Source organism: Nematolebias whitei, chromosome 18 (genome assembly GCF_014905685.2).
Source record: "Nematolebias whitei isolate Nwh7 chromosome 18, NemWhi1, whole genome shotgun sequence".
Lineage (NCBI taxonomy): Eukaryota > Metazoa > Chordata > Actinopteri > Cyprinodontiformes > Rivulidae > Nematolebias > Nematolebias whitei.
In genome coordinates, this window is record NC_056515.1 from 18,069,758 (window position 1) to 18,090,713 (window position 20,956).

Genomic DNA, 20,956 nt, shown 5'->3' on the forward strand with positions numbered 1-20,956 from the left:
CAAAACTAATGGAAAAGAAGTGGTGGAAATTAAGCCAAAAAAACCCAAAATAAAACAAAGCACCCCCTTACACCAACAATGCTGAGGAAGTACGACTCCAGTTTGAAGAGTAAAAGCTTCTTCTCAGCACTAAAGTTTGCACAGGTGCATCTTTACCTCTGGAGCACCGTCCTTTGGATAAATGGGACCATGTTTGGTGAAACCACACCAGATTAAACACCTCATGTTAAAGCACGGTCATGGAAGGGCGATGATTTGAGCTTGTTTGGAAGTCACAGACCTGGGCTCCTTACATCATCGAGTCGACTATAAAATCTGTCCAACAGAGGAAGCTTGTCCAGAACCTGAGCCTGACTGATGATGACCCTGATGGAGCTGAGCAGGAACAAATGTCCTCAATGATCTGAAGCGGCGCAGCACATGAGACCAGAGGTTTTTATGTCCCGATTCAAGCGTGGACTTCTTATTTTTGACTAATTTCGTGCATATTTGCCTCAATTTGTCCTCTTGTCAATCCCCAAAAGAGCAATGCCATTTTCAAGAGTGAAGCCCATTTCAATGTAAAGGAGCTGCAGCACCACGATGTGCTGCACGTCACGTTTGAACTCTGTAAGACGTGTTATAGTTTAATTTTACATAAAAACAAACATTTTCATCCTGCAAACATGAAAGCATGTCCAGTGATGTAAAGAAGAGGTCACAATGGGTGGACCTGGATCTGGACTGAGTGATGGTTCTGTCCGGACCCGTGAACTTTCATGGAGCAGTTTTCCAGCGACAGAGCCTGGGTGCAGAGAAGCAGGAGGTGTTTTGGAGGTTCCCTCTACTTCAGGTGTTGCAGTAACAGCATCACTCACTTAATGATCAGTCGAATGTTTAGTTTTCCCTGCATGGTGCAACAAGCTCTCAGAGAAGGAACAGAGAAGAAGAGACAGCATGTCGTGCTCCAAAACAAGAAAAGTTGATGCTGAAAACTGTTTTAAAGATGAACGGACAGAGAAATTAATGTTCATTCTTCTGGCAATCGGTTCAAAACCCGTTTACCTCATGTGCCCATAAACAGTCGCATTAATTAAAAATGACAACACGAAGCCTCTTCATCTCTTCTGAGCAACGTTATCTGCTGAAGTGTGAGCAGAGCGCGGTAAATTAACAACTGGAAGTCCAGCATGACGGATCTACTCATCACAAATACTGTTACAGCCCAGCAGCTGCTCAATGTTCACGCAACGTATCGTGGATTTTGGAGCAACGTAAAAAAAACATTTAGTGACGGGACAGTCCTGAAGGAAGTGCTTAAAAGCTGTTGATGAGACTTTAGATGGAAAATAAAAATCTGTGTGGAAAAAATCAATCAAATCCCGACATCAGCTTCAACGGCAAGCAGAAATCTTATCAGATGTGCTGGCACAGCTGGATGCAGCTGTTCAGTCATTGATGAGTCTACAGATGTTACTGATGATGCTCATGAGAATGACTCTGACTCCAACCAAGATTTAAATTACTGGCAGGACAATCCCATTTATCTCATTAAGTAAATTAAAGAATCAGTTTTCAGTTTTTTTCCCAAAAGAGACATTTTTATTTATTGTTTTCCGAAGATGCTGACACGTTTTACTTGAAAACTTTAATTTTTATAGGTTGGCGTCTCTTTAAGCAAAAAAGAAAAAGTTTACTTGCTCTGTTTGCACTTTTTTTTTTTATACTAAAAAAGCCACTTTATTATTTTCTGTTTTCTAAAGATGTAAACTATTTTTTTATTTTTACTTTAAGTGTAAACCATCCGTTCTTTAGGCGTGGACCTCTTCAATTGAAGAGAAAAAGGCTTATTAGGTTCTGTTTGCACATTGAAGATGTATTTTATTATGAGCTTTCAGCTTTAATCTGAAATAAAGGCCTTAAATGTATTTGTCTGGGACAACTTTTAAATACGGAGCTAGTTGTTTACTATAAAGTGCGAACAGTGAAAATATGTAGACAAGACCATAAAAGTCAAACATTCGACTCGACCCTTTTACCAGGATGCACTTTCACCTCAGTGAGTTGTGATCGACAGCCCTGCTGTAAAGGGATGTGCATTGTATTCATCGGGTTTAGCTTCTCTTTGGTGCAGCAGGTGTGAAGTGGAGCTGGTTTTCTGGAGAAACAGCATTAAAATGATTTTTCACCCAAAGGCTGATCGTTTCCAAGAGGAATGCAGATCATCTGCTGCCTTCAAGTCCAAGTGTAGACCAAGATCTCGTGTTGCGAAAAGACAAGTGCAGCCGTTTCTGGTCAAAACTTAAATAACATTAAACACAATCTCATATATATATATATATATATATATATATATATATATAGATGTCGCCCTCAGAGTATCTGTTGTGAACGACTCTCAGCTACTACCACATTAAATTTTAGTCCAACATGCAAACGTGACAGAATGACCATTTTTGTTCCAAGGTAAGGTTAATTACTCTCATTACAATTCTTTTTGTCATTCTAAGGTACTGAGCATAGATTATTAATAGAAAATAATTTTAAACATTATTACAGTATCAATTTGCAACATAAAATTTCATTAAGTCAGAAAATGTTTTAAATCCAGAATTTCTTAAAGGTATATAAGAAGATTAAAGCTACTAGAAAAAATAATAATTCAGTATTCTGAGAAAAGTCATAATAAAAAAAAAAAAACTAAATACATTTTTACCCCAGTGGCCCTAATCCTCGACTGTAAATATGCATAATCCCATCAGATTTACACAAAAAAGACAAAAGTGTTTACTCTCAGAACTGAATTCATGAACTTTGTTGGAGAGAACGATTAGAAACGAGCTCAGCGAGTGATTTTAGTAGTTTTATAAACAACTTTATAAAACGATTCATAAAAATCCATGCACTTTCAGTGTAAATTCATTTGGAAATATAGAAAAAATATATTTACAGGTTTGAACCATAACAGTGACTTCATTCAGTTGGGTGGTTCACAAAGAATATACTTGGCTGCATAGAAACATTGACATTATTATTATTATTGCCTATATGGAAAATAAACGGAAAAATAGAAAATAGAAGCAGTCTAGTTGATTTGAACTCTATCAGGTGCTCGTCTGTTTATTCATACTGTACATCTATGACTCCAGCCACTGATTCAACACGCTGAGCACAACTAAGTACTAGTGAAAAAGTAAAAAAAAAAAAAAAAAAACTTTCCCTTAAAAAATTACATTCTGAACATTATGGAAAAAAAAAAAAAAAAAAAACTATTAAATGGAAATTCACTCACATAGTGACAAAAAGCCTGAGTTGAGAGGGAAAGTATAGTCATAAATTCAAAAAGCCTGAGGAAACAGTACACTGATTTACTATTTTACACAAAGAAAAACAAAGAAAATTTAAAGGTTATGTAATTTTACACCCAAGATATGTTATTAAATAATTTGCTGGTGGGGGAGGAGAAATGAAAACCTGCTGAAGAGATGAGAATTGCTGTATATGAGGTACTCCAGGTGTCGAGCCTGAGTCTGTTCCACAGCTCCTGGGACTTCTGATGCAGGAAACAGTTTAAATAAAGACAGGACAGTGGGACGGGACGAGCACCGAGACGGTCCAGTGTCCGTGGGAAGATGAGGCAGCATTCAGGGTCTGTTGTGTTCGTTTACGAAGTCCAAACCCCCCCACCCATATACAATTAAAAGAAGCTGTTGTCAGCCTCAGAGCCTTAAAACACAACAATAAACTCTTAAATACAAAAGTAACTTTAGATTTTTTTTTTTATTTAAAGTTGCTGCCTGCTTGAAGCTACTTCTTTTTTAAAGTGTTGGTGTTTTTCCGGGGTCCTCACGTGCTGAAGTGAAGACAGGAACAGTCGAGCTGAACTGACCGACAGTGCTTTGAACAGTTTGAAGTCTGGGGGTCCACAGTTACTTTAAGGCATTTCCTGTGTTGCTGAGTCTATGGCTGCTGCGAGCAGGCCCAGGCAGCTGCTGCTATGTCTTGCGGCTGCTCCAGATCTGCTCCGGCGGACTCCTGTGGTCTGACGAGTATTCGTACGGCGAGTGATATCCCATGGGTGAGCGAGAGTCACAAGGTGAGCGCTGGTCTCGGGGGGAGCGGGCCCCACTCCCCGACACTCGCAGGTCTGTCTGCCAGTCCGAGTGGTAGCGGTTGTACGAGCGGTGGTCTGAATGAGAAAGGTCCTTCTGGTCCAGCCGATGGTCTCTGCCGGTACGGACTTCCTCCAGTTTCCTGTGTTTGCTGTCGTAATATCTGCATGAACACGAGTCAGTGTTACTGAGCATCAAGGTGCACGAATTAAAACAACAGGACCATTACGTCAACAACTATTCCTCCAGATTATAGAGCCTCGCTGGACTTATCAGTTCTGTCCGGCTCGTTAATCACATTAGAGCGGTCGTTTATTTATCCTTCTGACAACTGTTGACAGTTTACTGGTACTCCAGCTTTCAAATGAAAGATGCAACGTTTCTATAATTTATTTATTTTTATTTTATTAACCCATCCAGAGGACCCGACTTCACTTTTTTACATTTTTCTGCCTAGATTATTGAGCATGCATCAGGATACTGGTGCTCCAGTTTCCTCCCACAGACCAAAAACATGCATGTTAGTCTGACTGGTAACTCTAAATTATCCCTAAGTGTGAGCGAGTGTGAACGGTTGTTTGTCTCGTTTGTCTCCGTGTGTCCCTGTGAAGGACTGGAGACCCGTCCAGGGTGTCCCCGTCCTCACGAAGCGACTGCTAAAAATGAGCACCAGCGACCCAGAAAAGAAGGAGCAGGTAAAGATAACGGATGGAAACTTGATCCTATTTGCATCTTGGTGCAGATTTAATCCAAGCTGCTCATCTCATGATGTCAAATGATGAATCAAGTAAGTGACATTTAACAATAAGACCAGGTGATGTCTGTTAGTGCTCAGAGCATGTGTGGAGCATGAGGCTCAGCTTTTACCACATCTGTACGTTGGGGAAGATTCTCAGTCATCCAGGACACGGTAAATCTGGAAAAAAGTTAAAAACAAAACAACTGGAGTTCATTTTGAACTGAAGACGTTTCACTTCAGAGGAGGAAGCTCCTCGCATGAGAAACGAGACGCCTTCAGTTCAAAATGAACTCCAGTGCTTTTGTTTTCAACCTTTTTTTTTTGGATTCACCACATCTGTAAAACGCACCTACACCTACCATTATACAAGCAGGACGCCCCGCCCTGTCAACAGAACCGAGCACCCTGCCTCCCGAACTGCAATACAGACGAGCTAGATAAAAAGCTAGAGGTAGCGCTCAGTTATTCTCACGCTGAACCGTTCCCCCGACGCCCCCCACCCTGGCTCAAAACCTGTACCGTATTTTCCAGCGTATAAGTCACACAAGTCCTGCAACTTATACACTGAAGCAACTAATAGATATTTATAATCCAGTTTATGTCTGAGCTCTGATGATTTCATTCATTGTCATAAAAAATAGTGAACACTACCATTTTCAGTCACTAGAGGGCCATCGAGTGTTATGGCAAGCCAAGTGTCTCATTAATAGGTAAAAGTGGTTATTAATGAGACACTTGGCTTGCCATACAGAGCCACCTTCAGCCCTGATATTTGACCATTAAAGAGCATTTATGAAGGAAAAGTTCAACAGAGACACACCTTTCCTATAATTTCGAACAAACAAATAATTGTTTTTAAGTGTTAGTCTTGTTAAATTCTTGCTAAAGTCCTCCTGTACACGCTCCTGCGGTCGCCATTTTGGCAACCAATAGAGTTTTGGCACAACACCGGCACACATTTCTGGGTGGTCAGCGGTGAAGCATAACAAACGTGACGTGTCAGCGGTGATGCATAATAGATGCGAATTGTACGGTGGAAAATACGGTAGGTACAGAGTGCAACACAGATGTGTCTCGGTCTCCACCCCACCCTCCCAACAAGAATCACAGAAGAGATGAGCACCCTGCCGTACCGTAATGTAGGGGAACACTGTAAGCTATAACCATTTTTTGTTTACTAAAGCTGATAAGCTGCAGTGACCATCATCATTGCCCTTTCACTTTCAGCGACGAGCATTTATAACTAAAACTAACTATTCATCAACTACATCCTCTGAGTTTGGTTACAAATCAAAAACGAAGGGGAGAGAGAGAGAGATATGACGATTAAACTTAGTCCAAGTGTGTCGGAGAGACAAACAAACATATTCAACATTCATTCATTCAACCTTTATTTTGACAGGTTAATCCCATTGAGCCTCGGGGACTCATTTACAAGAGACACCTGATTTCAACATGTTTGTGAAAAAGAAATCCCTTCTCGTCTCACCTGTCCTGTCTGTCCCTGTTGTCTGCTCTATAGTGGTCTCTGTCCCGGTGGTCTTTGCCGTTGCTGAAGGAGGAGTAGGGCCTTTTCCTGGATTCGCCCGTTGGGGTCTTCTTGTGGGACTCGAAGCTGTGCCTCTCTTTACCGCTGCTGCTGTCGTGGTGTCGAGCTGAAGGCTGATGCCTGTCGGAGCTGTAGCTGTCCCTGCTGCTGTCGTCATGGTGAGAGCTGTCCTTCAACCGTTCAACATCTGAGGACAAGACAAACACACACATGTACCAAGATCTGCGGGATCGTCCTCGCTTTTTGTTTTGTGTTAAAAGCATTTCACCTACCAAGATGTTTAAAGCCTTGAGTGTTTATATGTCTAGTGTTCTGCTCCATTGCCTGTGGAAAGAGTAAATATCGTGGATGTTCACGTCTTTCTAGATCGTAAGAAGAAATACTTCGTGGTCTTTAAATACCTGAGCATTCTCTTGTCTTTTCTTGATCGCGTGCTTGTACAATTTATGCAGCTTCCTCGCATCAAACTCAGTAAATTTAGAAACAAATATCCACAGATTTCTGTAAAGAACACCACAAACACATTTAGATCATTTGAACCACCTTAAAGCAAAGATAAACGTGTTCTTAGTTAAAACAGTGAGTTGATCTGAAGACACGGAGTAAACTAACTTCCTCCATTGTTTGATCTGGTCAGGGTTTGAGTACTCCTTCAGGCACTCTGTGATGTGGTCTCCGATGTTTATGAGACATTGTCTGGTGTGTTCCAGCTGCTCACGCTCTGACAGACCCTTCTCCGGTCTGTCCAGCTGCTTCAAGGCAGCTTTCACCGGCCGCATCCTCTCTTTACACTGCAACAAAACAAAAGCACAACTCGATTAACTTGAATCACTCTCTTTTTTTAAAACACACAAAATGACACGCATGTGAAAAAGAAGATTCACCCTGTTTTAATTCTAAGGTTTTACTTATCAGGACATAATAAAAATGATCTGGTCTTAAGAGAGACCTGTCTTAAACAAAGAACACAGATGAAGTACACGCAACTGTAAAATGCAACTTAAATAAAAGTAGTGATATATACAGTAAAATCAAGGTGCCTTATAAACAAGGTAAAATACTCAAAACAAGAACATATTTGCTTTGATTTTTCTAATGCGTAAAATGCGTCGTGGCTTTTCACTGGTCTGGAGCACACGGGTGTGTTAACACAACGCCAGAGCGGAAAGACGTCTGCAGTGAAACAGCTGCTGCGTGAGACTGTTTGTAAAACCACTTCAGAGTCCATCCATAAGAAGAGAACATTTAAAAAAAGCTGCTAATTTTTCCAGGAGTGGACGTCCCACCAAATTCACCCGAAGGTCAGACTGTGCAACCCTCAGCCAAATAAGGCTCAACAGACTCCGCAGTCCTCAGCAGATCACAGTTCGTGAGAGGATAACATGAAAAAGACTGAACTAACATGACGGGCTTATGAATAATTTTTCTACCAGACTCCACAGGTGTCATTTCAAGCACAGCTACCCACTCACAATGAATACATCAGTAAAATGACATGGTTTGGGACTGTTTTATTATTTACAATGTGTATTTGAACCAGTCAACGTACCACACTGAAGGTCCTCTGGTCCAGTTCCTCAGACTCCTCAGACCCTGGCATGTTTTCTGCGTTCGTTACTTTATGGACAGACAAGTCTGAGGCTTTCTTTATCCGGTCGTGTACCTCGGTCTTCACTTCAATCTGATTAAGACAGTATATTAGAGACAATTCTAGTTTGACTTTTCATTTATCCAGAGTAGAGATGCACCAATCCAATACCAATATCGGTATCAGTACAGAGAAAAAAACACACACTTCTGGATCGGGTATCGGTGACAATGTGACCGATCCATGACTGTGCAGATCTATTCACTCTAATTCTGAGCTTTGTGCTCTGAGTGACGCCACGCGCTAGCGTACTGACTGATCAAATTAAAGTTGTGTTGTTTTTACATGTTTGACTGAGCTTGTGAAGCTCTTGGTGTGTTTGTGTGCTGTTCTGGTGCAGTTTTCAATAAATTATTAATTCAGTAAGTTCATGTCTGCATTTAACAGAACAAACGTTTTAAGTTAATTCAGCACTGGGTTTGTAAGCTCAAACATCCAGGTAGACAACAAAAATGGCTAAATCGTGTCATCTGGACCAGTTTCTGAAACGGGTCCAGATGACATGATTTAGCCATTTTTGTTAATTCAGCACAGTTTTCTGTATCGGATCGGTATCGACAGAGGCTAAACTGCAAGTGTTGGCATTGGATCGGTATCGACAGATGCGAAACTACAAGTGTTGGTATCGGATCGCCATCGACATGCTAAACTACGGGTGTTGCTATCGGTATCGACAGACAACAACAGGCAAGTGTTGGTATCGGATCGCTATTGACAGACGGCAAACTACAGGTGTTGGTATCGGATCGGTATCGACAGACGACAAACTACAGGTGTTGGCATCGGATCGGTATCGACAGACGTCAAACGACGGGCGTTGGTATCGACAGACGCCAAACGACGGGCGTTGGTATCGACAGACACTAAACCATAAGTGTTGGTATCGGATCGGTATAGACAGATGCCAAACTACGGGCGTTGGTATCGACAGATACTAAACTATAGGTGTTGGTATCGGATCGGTATAGACAGATGCCAAACTACGGGCGTTGGTATCGACAGATACTAAACTACAAGTGTCGATATCGGATCGCTATCGTCAGACGCTAAACGACAGGTGTTGTTATCGGATCGGAAGTGGAGAAAAAAAAGTGGATCGGTGCAGCCCTAATCCAGAGTATAATTCTTGATGCTTCTCATTGTTTAAACTTCTCTCACCTTGTCGGTGCCCTCCTCTTGTCTATGTTTTGTCTGAAGAGCCACGATTTCTTTCTTTTCTTTGGACTCTTTTATGTCTTTAAAGTCACAACTTTCATCCTTCTCTTTCTTTCCATCCTTTTCTTTGACATCTCTCTCCACCGATGAGAAAACGTCCTGCTCGTCCTCCTCATCATTATCCTCCTCTTTCTCCTCCTTCACCACCATCTTGTCTGCTCGGGCCCATCTGCTCGATATCTTCACCTGTGCCACCTCCTGAAGGGATCAGACCTCGTCACCTCAACCGACCAACTACTTAAGGCATTGTGTGATGAAACCAAGGTTACCTTGTCGTCGTCCTCGTCGAGCTCATCCTCGTCTTCTGACCTCTTGTCTGACTGGAGATCTGAAGATGGGCTCTTTGTCACCTCGTCTGCCTTAGTCGTCTTTAGAGCTTTGCTCTTTTTACTTCTTGGTTTCCTCTTCCGTGAATTTGCCTACATACAAACAAATGATTTATCCTTGTAGACACGAACTTAAATCTATTATTAGGAACAAAACTGTCCCAAAGCAAACACTCCTTCAAGTCGAGCAGCGATACAAAATAATTTCCTCCGAGACTCACGGTTCCAGCTTGTTTCTGTGCTTCTCTTTTGGCCAAGTCTTTGCACAGTAATTTGATGAGGTAGTCAGCTCTGGCCTGGAGCTGTTTGGCCTGAGGCTTCTTGTCGGGATCATCTGGTAGAAGCTGATCAATAATAGATGAAACACATAGTGACTGTCATTAGAAATGCATTAGAGTTCAGTGGAGCAATAGGTAAGAATCACTAATGAAGGACTATCAATAAATGAAAAGGCTGATGCTGTTTTGTTTTAGTGTATTTTTTTGGGTGCTGGATTTAAAAAAAAAAAACCAAGAAGCCATTATTGTTGTTAAAACGGTCAGAAATCCTGAACTCACCTTGTGTGTGAGATTTCGGTCCGGGTCCATCTTTATCATCTCCCAGCTGCCATAACCGTATTCATAGATTCCTATGAGAAGACTGGAGTCGTCCTCCTTCCCCCACTCGATGTCGAAGTGTGCTGCCTTCGAGTGGCACGGAATCATATACCTGAACAAACACAGTTAAGATCCTGTCAATACAAACTGCAATTAAACTTTTTATGGGATTTACACACTTGCAAAAGCTTAAACTAAACCAGTTAAATCTAATGTTTGTTTCCAACTTGTCGTAAAGTTTGATCTTACCTGCAGAGTAATTTAGACTTTTATTGACTTTAGTCTTTTCTGTAGTAGGTTTAGTTGTATACTTTTGAAGTGTCAGCTGTTGTATAGTTTTATATCCTACCTTCAAACAAGCCAATAGTGAACAAATAAAACTCTTGAATAATAAAAATGTGAATTAAAATAAGCAACAGATCCTGCTCTATCGTGAACAAACCACAAGCTTCAGACCTTCAGCTTCTTTCTGTTGGTTCTGCTCAGTTTGGTCAAATAAGCAGATTGCCTTAAACGTAATAACATCTCAGACAAACTGCACCTACAATTTAAGAGTTCCCAGAACAGGAGTGAGCACTTTTTCTTCAACCTGGATCTGAGCTGCACAGGCCAACAAACTTTCAGAGCAATTTTGCATGTAAGCAGAGACAATACAGCTACAAACTGTAACTCGAGTATTTTACTTAGATACTGCTTTTGCTGTAACTTGCGACTTGTGTCGTTCAAACCTGTGTTTACAAGACAAAGAGCAGCTAGAAAAGGACCTATTTTAAAAGACGCACAGTCGAGTGCTCGGTGCAGAAACTTTACCTTTTCCTCTCCTCGGGATCAGCAGGAATGGCCTTATGCAGCGGAGCCAGCTCTTCTTCATGAGAAATAACAAGCTTAGCATTAACCTGGACGCCAGAAATTCTGAATGTAGGACCTTTCACCTTTCCCCTCCTGCCTCCTGGAGATCAAATCACAAGAAAAACAGGAATGATTGATTTATTTATCATCTAAAACTTCTGTAATCTGGATGAAGCAGCAGTTCATGAAGGTGGTTTACATTTACTGGCATATTGCACTGACAGTTGACTACTGTAAAGATTTTTCATTTTATTTATTGAAAATACATTGAAATAAAACAGTCTTTCTCTAGACTTAATGAGTGTCTGTGGAATAAGGATGTTTTAAATTCTGATTGCTCTTGATCCTTTGGGATATCTTCTTCATAATGGCACGTAATTAAACAAACCACGGGAGGATTGAGAGGAGCTATCACGATACAAAGGACCTACTTTTTACATGCCTCATCAAAGAGCTCATCAGTGATTCTCCCAGAAATTCTGACCACACAAGCTGCTCAGATACATCATGTGTAACATTCAAGGACACGATGAGGTTCATAATGCTCTCATCAAAGCATCCACTGACTGGGAGTAGGCCTGTCACGATAACTAATTTTGCTGGGCGATTAATTGTCTCGGAAATTATTGCGATAAACGATAATATTGTTTGAAATTTGACAATAAATAGTAATTATTGTCAAATTTAAGAAGAAATGTTTATTTGTTTTGTGTGTAGTACCTTTTTTGACCACGAGATGGCAGTATAAGACAGTTAGAACCTAAGGGTGGATACCCAACATTTTTCAGTCAGGTCATCTGGACAGTTTATTTTTTGTGCTGAAACGTTTCGCCTTCGATCCGGAAGGCTTCATCAGTCAAGGAAACACACAACAAAACTGATTCTTCCCCCAACAGCTTCCTCCAAAGTGGAACAAACCAGTTCTGCTTGTGATAAGATGGTCTCTTTGGTACGCCCCCTCCTTCATTGCCGGCCCTCTTCTTTGTTGACAGTCTTGTCAAACTGGTTGAAAACAACAAAGTCCTGACTGAAAAATGTTGGATTGTATACCTGGATTATTGAGCATGGACTTTGTTCTAAGGATGGGTAGTGAGGGAGTGAGCAGTGTGTCTCTTTAAGAAAAATGGGAGGGAGACTCCTTGACGTGACACGGGCTGTGTCTCTTCGGTTCTCAAAATGGTGGACGCTCGGTGTGGTTTGAGCTCTTTAGCGTAGCATTTGTCACGCAAAGCTTTTATTAAAAATCAGCTTCTTTTTGCAGAGAAAACAACTATTTACACGAAGGCACAGGTTTCAACCGCGAATTTTGCTGCTTCGACAAGACGGAGGTTTTTTCCCCCCCGAGGTCGGCCTGTTAGCTTAGCTCGTAGCTTATCTTCTCAGCTTAGCTGCTTTTAACGATCCAAAAATGCAATTTTGGATCGTTAAAATGGATTTTAAAGAGAAAAGAGAAAGAAGAAGAGCACTGGAGTTGAGCCTTTTGTCATCCAGTGCCTTCAGTAGAAAGAGAGAGACAAGAAGAAACGATAAAGCCGATAAATGAAAATGAGGTGGATAATTTTCATTTATCATGCGATTAACTGATTTATTGTTTATTGCGACAGGACTAACTGGGAGATGACGACATGAATCAAATTCCGACATCTCTCCTGAGAAAACCTATTCTTGTAGTCAAGAGATCTTGAGTGATGTAGATTCCCACACAGTTTGTGCTGTTGACCCTTGTCATAGCGCAGCCCACTGCTAAGCTTCAAGTAAAGTTGATTCAACATCATCCTTCAGGTATGTTAGCAAAGATAAAGTTGACAAGTTTAATACAAGAAGTCCATCAGTAAATAGCATCTGTAGCTGAATCTGCTTGAAGTGGATATTTGTAGACTTGAGGTTTACACCCGTGTCTTCTACTGTATGAAGAAAACAGTTTTTTACGCATAAGCAGTTTAATTGGATTTTTTTTAAAAATCTGAATTACCTGATGACTTCTCTGGTCCACAGGGGTTTTCACGCAGAGTTCTCACACATCCATTGTGGACAGTTTCTGCCAAGCGTTTCAGGTCGTGTTCAGACTTATCCACAAGTTCAGCATCACGAGCAATGGCATCCAATCTGAGTCCAAACAACATGTGTTGAGCAGACTACCTAGTGTTATTTATAAAACTCTTGAAACCAACTTACCTCTCCAGTGGTCCCCCAAATTTCTTGTAGCTCTTGACAAACCTGTCAAACGTTCGAGGGATGAGTTAATTTGAGTATGACAGGAAGAGTCTCTCAACAGCTACTAGTGTTGTAAAATATTAAATCTACAAACTTGATGTTAATTTTAGAAGGATAACAACACCGATGCTGATGCTGCAGAGAGAAAACGATGAAATAAGGTAAATATTTCTTAATAAGCTGCTTTCTCTTGTGTCTGACCGAGTTGTGGAGCAGATGAAAACAGCTGCTGGCAGTGATAAATAATGATCCATCGTTAAAAACTAACATTTTAGCATTGCAGTGAAATGTTTTGAGGAGTCTTGTAAAATGAACTGTAAAAATATTTGCATGTGGTAGTAAAGATCTTCACCTGCGGATCTCTGCATCAGTAAAGCCCTTGATATTTTCCCGTGGAATGGTCCGAGGTCGTCCTCGTTTTTTTGGTCTCTTTCGGTCCGAGGCGGAGTCACTATCAGAACCAGAATATCTCCTGTTCCTGCTCAGCCGACTCACATTGGAGTTAAAGCTTATCTGTTGGCACAAAGAGTGAAAAATCATCAGATAGTTCAATAAGAAACTGCAACGCACAAAGAAATAAATACCTTTGCCATAAAAAAAAGACCAATGTGTGCCTCTAAAGAAATAAGTTCAGATCATTTCAACACAACTTTTATTTGGCATGGCTCCCTCTGATGCGTACCTGTTTGGCACAATTCCTCATGCGTGGTAATAGGTATATTTCTTCCAGCTCTTTTTGTCGCTCTTCTTCCTCCATCCTCCTCCGTTGCTCTTCAGGAATGATGTCATCCCAGCTCCTTTGACTTCGCTCAGAGTCGATATCTAGATCGTCCTCCTCCATCACAGTGAAGTTGGCAACCTGCATCAGACAGGCCAACAAACAAACGTAAGTGATCAGTTGCTAAAAACCAACAAAACCATCTCAGGATGTTTCATTTTCTCACCTTGAACTGAGACAGCAGCTCTTCTCCTACAGTGGAAGGTCCAGGGTCGTTCTCCCTGGTCTCGGCCCTTTTGAGGATTTCATCGATGTCCATTTCCTACAAATAAAAACACAAGAATTTAAATTAAACCATTTTTAAACAGAAGTGTGCGCAAACATGCTTATTAAATTATTAATTTACGTTATTCAGCAACACCAGGAATAGCTACAAAATGTCACCTAAACGTGGCATTTTTTTTTATGTTTGATTTCACTAAATAACATAATAATCAGTAAAGTCGTTAAAAAAAAAAAAAAGTCTCCAGTCAGATACCATCTAAACCAGATTCCCAACTGGAGGGTTGAGACCCAAATGTGGGTCGCTGTCTTTTGCCTGAGCAAAAAACATTAAAAATAAAACATTGACATTCTGATCGTCATGTCTGATTTATGGATAATAATTGAATAAACGACTGAAAAATAAATTATATGCACTCAACGGGTGTGTACTCGGCTAAAGCTACACAATCCACAACATCTCAGTAGTGGAAGTTTATTTTATGATCGTGTACGAAAGCACTGCCTAGTCTGTTCAAAAAGGCTAAAGTTAGAAAAAGTGTTTTGGGGAATAGAATATAAAAAGGGAATATTAGTGTCACCACTTGCTGGTCATTTTGGCTTCTCGTTGAACGTATGGGTTTTTTGTCTGTGGTGGGATTCTGTAACATGCTATTCAACTACCTCAGGCCCAAACTGCACCATCTTTTCATTCAATAAAGTTGAGGAATTGAACATTTTCCTCAATTTGCATCATGACTTGTCATTAAAGGGTGATGAAGACGACCAGTTGAGAGCCACTACTGTGCAGTCCCTGACTGACAGTGAAACAAGTTACTGACAACCAGGGTTAGGCAAAAGAAACTCCAAAACAAAAAGTGCCAGTATAACCCAAAGTTATAATAAAGCAGGTCAGACTGCAGGATAAATGTCTTCAGCCAGAGGCTTCTTCAGATCTGCTGTAAGACGGACAAGAGATCCTTCCTGCCCACAGCATCAGCATCTAGAACAACTCTTTAATGAAACCAGGATGATGAGTCACAACATTTAACTTACCTCTGGGATTAATAAAGTATTTTTGAATTGAATTCAAGTAGAAACAAGAGAAAATATGTAGTCATGGCAGACCACAACAACTACAATGAGGACATGCCACAAAGTACCTACAACAACTCTTTAGAGAAAAAACGTGGAATGAGAGTGAGAAAAAATAACTCGGGATTTTACAGAAAATTCAAGACTATAAAAGAAAATTAACCAAAGGCTGGAAATCAGGTTGCTGTTTGTCCAATCTGAACAGAGCTGAGGTGAAAGACTAAAATATGTATTTGACATAAACATCACAACTTCAATCTACAGCTGCGACCAAAACAATATGCAACAACCCACAAATATTGAATGAACTTGTGAAAAACAAACAGGTTTGATATATTTCAAGACATATTTCACAATAAAACATTACGTGTACTACTCCGACCCTCATTGTGTAATGTCTCCTGTGAACTGATTAGTTCTTTTCTTTTTCTTAAAAAACAAAGATAGATGAAGGATCGGGGTTGGGGGACAAAAGACAAATGACTCCTCTCTTCCTTTCACCCTCCAAAATATTCAGAGGAACTCGAGGTTCTAAAAGCAGTAGTTTCTGAAAGTTTTCTACAAACCGGATTCCAAAAAAGTTGGGACACTAAACAAATTGTGAATAAAAACTGAATGCAATGATGTGGAGGTGCCAACATCTAATATTTTATTCAGAATAGAACTCAAATCATAGATCAAAAGTTTAAACTGAGAGAATGTATCATTTTAAGGGAAAAATCTGTTGTTTCCAAACTTCATGGCATCAACAAATCCCAAAAAAGTTGAGACAAGTCCATTTTTACCACTGTGTGGCATCCCCCCTTCTTCTTACAACACTCAACAGACGTCTGGGGACAGAGGAGACCAGTTTCTCAAGTTTAGAAATAGGAATGCTCTCCCATTCATGTCTAATACAGGCCTCTAACTGTTCAATCGTCTTGGGCCTTCTTTGTCGCACCTTCCTCTTTATGATGCGCCAAATGTTCTCTATAGGTGAAAGATCTGGACTGCAGGCTGGCCATTTCAGTACCCGGATCCTTCTCCTACGTAGCCATGATGTTGTGATTGCTGCAGAATGTGGTCTGGCATTATCGTGTTGAAAAATGCAGGGTCTTCCCTGAAAGAGATGACGTCTAGATGGGAGCATATGTTGTTCTAGAACCTGAACATAGTTCTCTGCATTAATGGTGCCTTTCCAGACATGCAAGCTGCCCATGCCACAAGCACTCATGCAACCCCATACCATCAGTGATGCAGGTTTCTGAACGGAGCGTTGATAACAACTTGGGCTATCCTTGTCCTCTCTGGTCCGGATGACATGGCGTCCCAGTGTTCCATAAAGAACTTCAAATCGTGACTCATCTGACAACAGAACAGTCTTCCATTTTGCCACACTCCATTTTAAATGACCCCTGGCCCAGTGCAAACGTCTAAGCTTGTGGGGCTTGCTTAGAAATGGCTTCCTCTTTGCACTGTAGAGTTTCAGATGGCAACAGCAGATGGCACGGTGGATTGTGTTCACTGACAATGCTTTCTGGAAGTATTCCTGAGCCCATTCTGTTATTTCCTTGACAGTGGCATTCCTGTTTGAGGTGCAGTGACGTTTAAGGGCCCGGAGATCACGAGCATCCAGTAGTTTTACGGCCTTGACCCTTGCGCACGGCGATTGTTCCAGATTCTCTGAATCTTTTGATGATGTTATGCACGGTTGATGATGATAACTTAAAAGTCTTTGCTATTTTACTCTGGGTAACACCATTCTGGTATTGCTGCACTATCTGTCTGCGCAACAATGGTGGAATTGGTGATCTTCTTACCATCTTGGCTTCTGAGAGACACTGACACTCTGAGAAGCTCTTTTTATACCAATCATGTTGTCAATTGACCTAATTAGTGTTAATTGGTCTTCCAGCTGTTCATTATATGCTCAATTTCCTTTTTCCAGCCACTTATTGCTACTTGTCCCAACTTTTTTGGGATTTGTTGACACTGTGAAATTTTGAATCAACATATTTTTCCTTTAAAATGTTACATTTACTCAGATTAAACTTTTGATCTGTCATCTGTGTTATATTACGAATAAAATATTGACATTTGCCATCTTCACATCATTGCATTCAGTCTTTATTCACAATTTGTTTAGTGTCCCAACTTTTTTGGAATCCGGTTTGTAAAAACTTTCCAGCTTTGACTCTGAACGAGTCAGAACAAAAAGTTGTCTTTTCTACAGCAGAGTGGTCATAAACAACGAAGACATACTGGATACACATCAGGCTTATTCAGAAGACAGTTACACAACACGGCTGCACGGAGGGTTAATATGTTTGTTTAATGTGTGTCTGACATTTCCCTCATGACATTTACTAAAATGAATTAACTCACTTTACTGGTCCTGTTTGTGGTTAACTACTATTTTAAACTACATAGTTGCTGTGTGTCTTCAATATTCCTTTGGTATTAAATCAGTTTGCTGTTGTTTAATCCCACAGGCTGCTGCAACTAATCTCTTGAGTTCATCACATTAATGAGCCGCAGCTCCTTCTGTTTATTTTGTTTCGACACACGTTGGTCAGCTCAGCCATGTGACTATTTCCCTCGGTGGCACAGAGGCGCATCAGAGGGCTGACTCCGACACCCCCCCCCCCCCCCCCCGCCTCAGTGTTTTCTGAATGGACCGAGCTGACCAGAACACGTCTCAGTCCCGGACTGCGTGAATGAGGCTACAGTTTCACCTCACTTGCCCATTTTTTTATTTGTACTTCTAGTAAACGAAGCTGTACAACACTGCCAATCCAAAATTAGAAAAACACACCTGAGGCTCCTGCTCTTCACCCTCTGGCTCTTTGAAAAGCTCCTCAGCACCAAATTTCAAAATGGCAGAGAGCTCCTCCTTGCTGAAAGGCGCTGAACTGTTGAAGGAAAACATATTGAAGTTGAATACGGTGATGTACAATTGTGGTGATTTTATCTGGCAGCTCTAAAAGCCTTCATGAGGACAACAAGCACAAAAAACAGGTGCCAAAATGTGTTGTTTACCTTGAGGGAGCTGCACCTGTATGAAGGACAGTTTTTCCTGTGGTATCCATTCTTTGAATGACAAGATGGTCGAGTACCATTTTCTTTTTTGCCCTTTCAATGATATCCTCCTCCACTGAACTTTTAGTCACCAGTCGATAGATGTTCACCTGCAAGGTCCACAAACAAATATTAAGGCACACATGACCGTCACTGCTATTTTGTAGAGGAACGACGCTCCCTGTAAACTTATTGTTGCCAATCTGACACATAACGAGTTGTAAATTTTGTTCTAAAAGCTTGGATGAATTAAAAAAAAGAAAAAAAAGACTGGTTGCAAAGTGAGAGGTAAAAACTAATGAAACCTTACGACGGTTTGTGCTGACCTGTCTTTTCTGTCCGATCCTGTGGGCTCTGGCTTGAGCCTGCAGATCATTTTGGGGATTCCAGTCCGAGTCAAAGATCACCACTGTGTCAGCCGATGCCAGATTGATACCAAGGCCACCCGCACGCGTGGATAACAAGAAGCAGAAGTCCTAAACACACAAATAAACCCACTTTAGGCAATAGCCATGTTTTATTCTTAGTACACTGTATTCCTTGATACGTTAGGGACGTAACGGTACATGTAAACATTATAGACCATTAAAACTTTGGGGAACACGTTCTTCTTAATTAGCTTTTTGCTAAATGTGATAACAGAAAAGGATTAGAGGAAAATACAAACTACAGCGCTCCGCATCCAATCAAAACAAGAACTGCTGTGGAAGGAAAACAGCAGCTTAAAGACCAGCCTGTTTTTTTATTACTGTTAAACTATGGCAGCAGTGCAGAGGCAGTGCTGGATACACAGAAAGCCAAACTGGTCATAATCTGAGCGCTTTGTGCAATTTTCTTAACAAGACAGTGATGCCTTTCATTTGTACAATTAATTAACGTTTTAGTTTGACACATCGGGTGAATACAACTTTAAACTTATAGTGAAGTCTCCAGTAGATCAATCTTACCATGCTGTACACGGACTTACAGCATCACCACTATAGTTGTTGTTTTTTTTTATCCTCTCTGCTTTGGAGATTTTTTTCGTTTGTTTAAAATAATAAATTAAAAAAACACTTGCAAATGGCATTTCTTTCTTTTTCTTGTGGTCCTGAAACTTTAACAAGAACTCAAAAACGAACGTGTCAAACTGTGATTTTTGTGTACCATTACATCCCTTGCAGTATTTCCCCTACTATTATCCAAGGAGGGCTCCCCCACCTTGTCAACAGCACTGAGCATCCTGCCTACTGAAATCCCCCCCGCTGCAACTTCCACTAACAGTCGGGGCGTGGAGATTGTTGCCAAGAAGCGGTCGTCACAGGAGAAGTGGTTTTGATCTAGTGTTAGTAACATTGTGCTCTGCTAATCCACCCCAGCAGACAACCACCGGCATCAGTAACACAGTGCTCCGTTACCCTCCCGGGTACGCTCCACTCTCTTCTTCTCCATCTGACAAGCGCCCTGCCAAGGTCAGTGCTGTAGAGGAAACACCACCCGATACTCATAACACAAAACTTTACAAACCTCTGAACCTTCGGCATTAAAATGATCCAACGCCTGCTTCCGCATCTCCCCTTTAATGGAACCGTCCAATCTCTACACAAGTACAAAACGTTTTAAATTTAAATGACATAAAAAAACAAGACATTTAACACTTTCCTGAATTTACTTTCACGAAGCAGCTTTTGTGGACAATAAGCATTATGGTCATGTGACAACGGTGTTCAGATACCTGGAAAAGGAACTGCCTACACCGCAAGTATTCAGCCAGAATGTCGAGCATCCGCACCATCTGGGAGAAGATGAGAACTCTGTGACCTCGCTCCTTCAAACGCACAAGTAGTTTGTCCAAAAGAACCAGCTTTCCACTACTGCGGATCAGTTGCTATAAGAAAAAAAAAGTCTGTTAACCATCTATTAAAATGTAAAAACCTCAATTTAAACAGAATCACCTACTGACAATACAGGTCCTTCTCAAAAAATTAGCATATTGTGATAAAGGTCATTATTTTCCATAATGTAATGATAAAAATGAAACTTTCATATATTTCAGATTCATTGCACACCAACTGAAATATTTCAGGTCTTTAATTGTTTTAATACTGATGATTATGGCATACAGCTCATGAAAACCCAAAATGCCTGTCCCAAAAAATGAGCATATTTCATCCCACCAATGAAAGACAAGTGTTTTTAATACAAAAAACGCCAACCTTCAAATAATCATGTTCAGTTATGCACTCAATACTTGGTCGGGAATCCTTTTGCATGAATGACTGTTTCAATGCGGCGTGGCATGGAGACAATCAGCCTGTGGCACTGCTGAGGTGTTATGGAGGCCCAGGATGCTTTGATAGCGGCCTTAAGCTCATCTAGAGTGTTGGGTCTTGCGTCTCTCAACTTTCTCTTCACAATATCCCACAGGTTCTCTATGGGGTTCAGGTCAGGAGAGTTGGCAGGCCAGTTGAGCACAGTAATACCATGGTCAGTAAACCATTTACCAGTGGTTTTGGCACTGTGAGCAGGTGCCAGGTCGTGCTGAAAAATGAAATCTTCATCTCCATAAAGCTTTTCAGCAGATGGAAGCATGAAGTGCTCCAAAATCTCCTGATAGCT

At 40.9% G+C, this 20,956-nt stretch overlaps 1 protein-coding gene across 1 annotated transcript in view; it reads right to left on the bottom strand.

Moving 5' to 3' along the window:
* Window positions 1–3,900: 3,900 nt before the first annotated feature.
* Window positions 3,901–20,956, bottom strand: part of chd1 (chromodomain helicase DNA binding protein 1) — a 38,390-nt gene continuing 21,334 nt past the window's right edge. The window contains exons 16-36 of the mRNA XM_037691859.1: window positions 20,073–20,225; window positions 19,865–19,936; window positions 18,685–18,834; window positions 18,320–18,468; window positions 18,096–18,192; window positions 14,172–14,267; window positions 13,910–14,086; window positions 13,580–13,740; window positions 13,189–13,230; window positions 12,986–13,119; window positions 10,975–11,113; window positions 10,126–10,276; window positions 9,790–9,912; window positions 9,512–9,661; window positions 9,186–9,440; window positions 7,929–8,060; window positions 6,992–7,170; window positions 6,781–6,880; window positions 6,652–6,703; window positions 6,320–6,566; window positions 3,901–4,254 (exon numbers count right to left, since the gene is read on the bottom strand). Coding sequence (XP_037547787.1) covers window positions 3,975–4,254; window positions 6,320–6,566; window positions 6,652–6,703; window positions 6,781–6,880; window positions 6,992–7,170; window positions 7,929–8,060; window positions 9,186–9,440; window positions 9,512–9,661; window positions 9,790–9,912; window positions 10,126–10,276; window positions 10,975–11,113; window positions 12,986–13,119; window positions 13,189–13,230; window positions 13,580–13,740; window positions 13,910–14,086; window positions 14,172–14,267; window positions 18,096–18,192; window positions 18,320–18,468; window positions 18,685–18,834; window positions 19,865–19,936; window positions 20,073–20,225 — 3,039 coding nt within the window. The 3' untranslated portion in view covers window positions 3,901–3,974. The remainder of the gene's footprint in view (window positions 4,255–6,319; window positions 6,567–6,651; window positions 6,704–6,780; window positions 6,881–6,991; window positions 7,171–7,928; window positions 8,061–9,185; window positions 9,441–9,511; window positions 9,662–9,789; window positions 9,913–10,125; window positions 10,277–10,974; window positions 11,114–12,985; window positions 13,120–13,188; window positions 13,231–13,579; window positions 13,741–13,909; window positions 14,087–14,171; window positions 14,268–18,095; window positions 18,193–18,319; window positions 18,469–18,684; window positions 18,835–19,864; window positions 19,937–20,072; window positions 20,226–20,956) is intronic.